Genomic DNA, 2620 nt, shown 5'->3' with positions numbered 1-2620 from the left:
CCGCCCCCTCCCCGCCCCGCTTTCTTATGGGAACTGGCCCCACCTTAACAGGGGTAGCAGGGAGCCTTGTCCTTGTCTAGGGCCTGGATTTGACAACTTGCCCCAGGGAACCACATAGAGAAAGGGTGTAGCGCTGGGCGAGCATTCCCCGCCCCCATCCCTCAGAGATGACAAGTGGGGGGTCCTTCTCTCTGCCCCCAGCAGGCCAGTTTCCGGCAGAGCCTTGACCTAAACCCCCTTTTCCTGTCCTGTGCTCCACACTCCCAGCAGCTGCTTCTCCCTGGCCTGGCCCTGCAGCCCTCCTCCCTGCCCCCACGATGGTGTTGGGGTCGCCTGGAGTCCAGCTGGTGTCCAGGGCAGAGCTACCCCTTTCCTGGCCCTACCCCTCCCCGTGACCCCAATCCTCCGCCAACCGCTCAAAGGATCCTTGTTCTCCATCCAGCCCCCAGACAAAAGTCCCTCTGTCTAAGAAGGCGGAATTGAGGGGAGGGGGCACCCCCAACTGGGACCATGGGGGAGCCTGCACAGACCCCATCCGGAAGGAATGCCTGGAGGAGGAGGAGCAGGAGACGGGGGAGGAAAAGGGGAGGGAGCCTTGTACAATGCAGGGGGCCTTATCTAGACTAGAAGGCAGCCGCCCCCAACCAGCGCCCACTCTGTAGACCCGGACATCTGGCTGTCCCAGCACCCACGGAAAGAGTTTGGCTAGGAAACTCCAGCCTGGTGCCTGGGAGCCAGTTCTCATTCTCCCCAGGGCAGGGAGCAGGTTATGACCAGGACTAAGGTCCCAGAGTCCCCACCCTGGCCCCTCCCTGCTGTTCCAGCCGCTCCCTCATATGCACCCCTGCCCCATCTCCTGACTTTGGTCATGCCAGCGTCTCTGATAACCCTGAAATTGTCCCTGCAGCAAGCTGTGGCCTGGAAGGGGACTTTAAGTCCGCCACAATTGCCAGCAATCCTTCCACCAGGCAAAACACATCATCTAAGGGAAAGAAGTCAGGTCGGAACACCAACACATCACTTCCCTGCATGGCCCTGGAGGCTCTGCCATTTAAAGACCCCAGAACCTTCCCCATTCAAGGTCCTCTCCTGGGCACGGAAGATTGGAGAGAGCTCCTCCCTTAATTCCAGGGACCGAGCTCCAACCCATCCAATTCTCCGTCTCACCTGAGGCTGCTGTGGCCCTGGTGACCCCAGGGAGCAACGTGCTGCCCATGGCTGGGATGGCTGGGGAGGGGGTGAAGCTGTCTCTTTAAGAGCAGGAACGGAGCCCCTGGGCCTTAGGGCCTCTGACTTGTTTTCTACCTGCCCAGGTTTGCTCAGGGCGTGGCAGCTTCGGATAAAGGCAGGACTCCGCCTCGCAGCCCCGATTTCTCCCGGAACCTCTGCTCAGCCTGGTGAACCACACAGGTGAGCAGCTGGGGCCCCCTTCCTCCAAGCCCTCCTTGGCTCTGCCCCTAAACGAGGGAGTATCTACCTGCCCACTGACCCTGCCACATAGAAGCTCTGCTGTTAAAGAGCCTAAAATCTTTGGAAATGTTTTTCTGGAGCCAGGAGATAGGAGAAAGTCCCTTCCCCTAATGTCCCTTTCCCCACCATTCTCCTCTCAGGGACTGGTTGAGCTGGCTGGGGTGAGGGCAGGACCGGTAAGTGTGGTTGGGGTGTCTGGGAAGACTGATGTCTGCATGGATTAGGGGTATCTGGGTTGGGGATATCTGGGTGGAAGAGAGGGGGGTGCCTGGGTAGGTAGGGGTATCTAAGTGGACCAGGTGTGCGTAGATGGACTGGGGACATCTGTGTGGATGAGGAGTGCTAGATGCACTCGGGGTGCCCAGGCACTGAGGGATGTGGATTCTGGAGACCTCCAGGAAAAGAGGACAGAGCTGTTGGGGAAGTTGTAAATGCGGAGTTGCTTGGGAGATTTCAGGAGCACAGAGCGGGCAGGATCTTTCTGCCCGCCCCTGTACATGAGACATTTCTCCTACGGTATGGAGAAATAGAGGGGATAGCAGAGGGCAGGTGGGGCAAACAATCCTCAGGCCGGCCTTGGGACCTCGTGACCAGGAAGGATCAGGGCAGGTAGACAGAGCATCAGCTGCAGGGCTGCCTTCCTCTCTAACCTGCCCACCAACCACATTGGTTCGGGAGCAGTCCAGGGCCTCTTCAGCAACAGCCTGAATGGGGAATGTGAGGGCAGACCCAGCTCCCGGCTCCCTGCAGCCTCCAGAAATGTGGGGCTGGACATTGTTTTGCAGAAGCTGGGGCTGGGGCTGGGGCGAGGCAAATACCATCTGTTAGTCTTGGCTGGATGACATCATGGGAAGGGGGAATAGTGGGGCCTTGCAGGCCAGAGGTGGCTTGGAGGAGCCCCTGGAAAGAGGCTTAAGAGGTGAGACTCAACAGCCACGGCGACAGAGCATAGGGCTTTAAGATGAATTTGCAGGGGTTACAGGATTACAACTGCAATGTGTGCTAATAATAGTGCCCCCTACATTAAGCTGCAGAGATTGAGCAAATAAGTGGGAAGCTAAGAAAATGCCCCGGCCGGGCGTGGTGGCTCAAGCCTGTAATCCCAGCACTTTGGGAGGCCGAGACGGGCAGATCACGAGGTCAGGAGATC

At 58.5% G+C, this 2620-nt stretch overlaps 1 protein-coding gene across 4 annotated transcripts in view; it reads left to right on the top strand.

Annotated features, from left to right (window-relative positions):
- The first annotated feature begins 669 nt into the window (after positions 1–669).
- FXYD3 (FXYD domain containing ion transport regulator 3) overlaps positions 670–2620 on the top strand; it is an 8728-nt gene continuing 6777 nt past the window's right edge. Inside the window, exons 1-3 of one of the 4 annotated variants that reach the window (XM_011982281.1) lie at positions 670–1000; positions 1314–1410; positions 2256–2389. In XM_011982281.1, the coding sequence (XP_011837671.1) occupies positions 2317–2389 (73 nt within the window). In that variant the 5' untranslated portion in view covers positions 670–1000; positions 1314–1410; positions 2256–2316. Of the gene's footprint in view, positions 1082–1313; positions 1411–2255; positions 2390–2620 lie in introns of all 4 variants that reach the window. The other 3 variants (XM_011982283.1, XM_011982284.1, XM_011982285.1) reach the window with 3 other exon arrangements.

This window comes from Mandrillus leucophaeus, unplaced genomic scaffold, assembly GCF_000951045.1.
Source record: "Mandrillus leucophaeus isolate KB7577 unplaced genomic scaffold, Mleu.le_1.0 Scaffold238, whole genome shotgun sequence".
In the NCBI taxonomy this organism is placed as follows: Eukaryota; Metazoa; Chordata; class Mammalia; order Primates; family Cercopithecidae; genus Mandrillus; species Mandrillus leucophaeus.
This window is presented reverse-complemented; position numbering and strand designations above follow the sequence as displayed.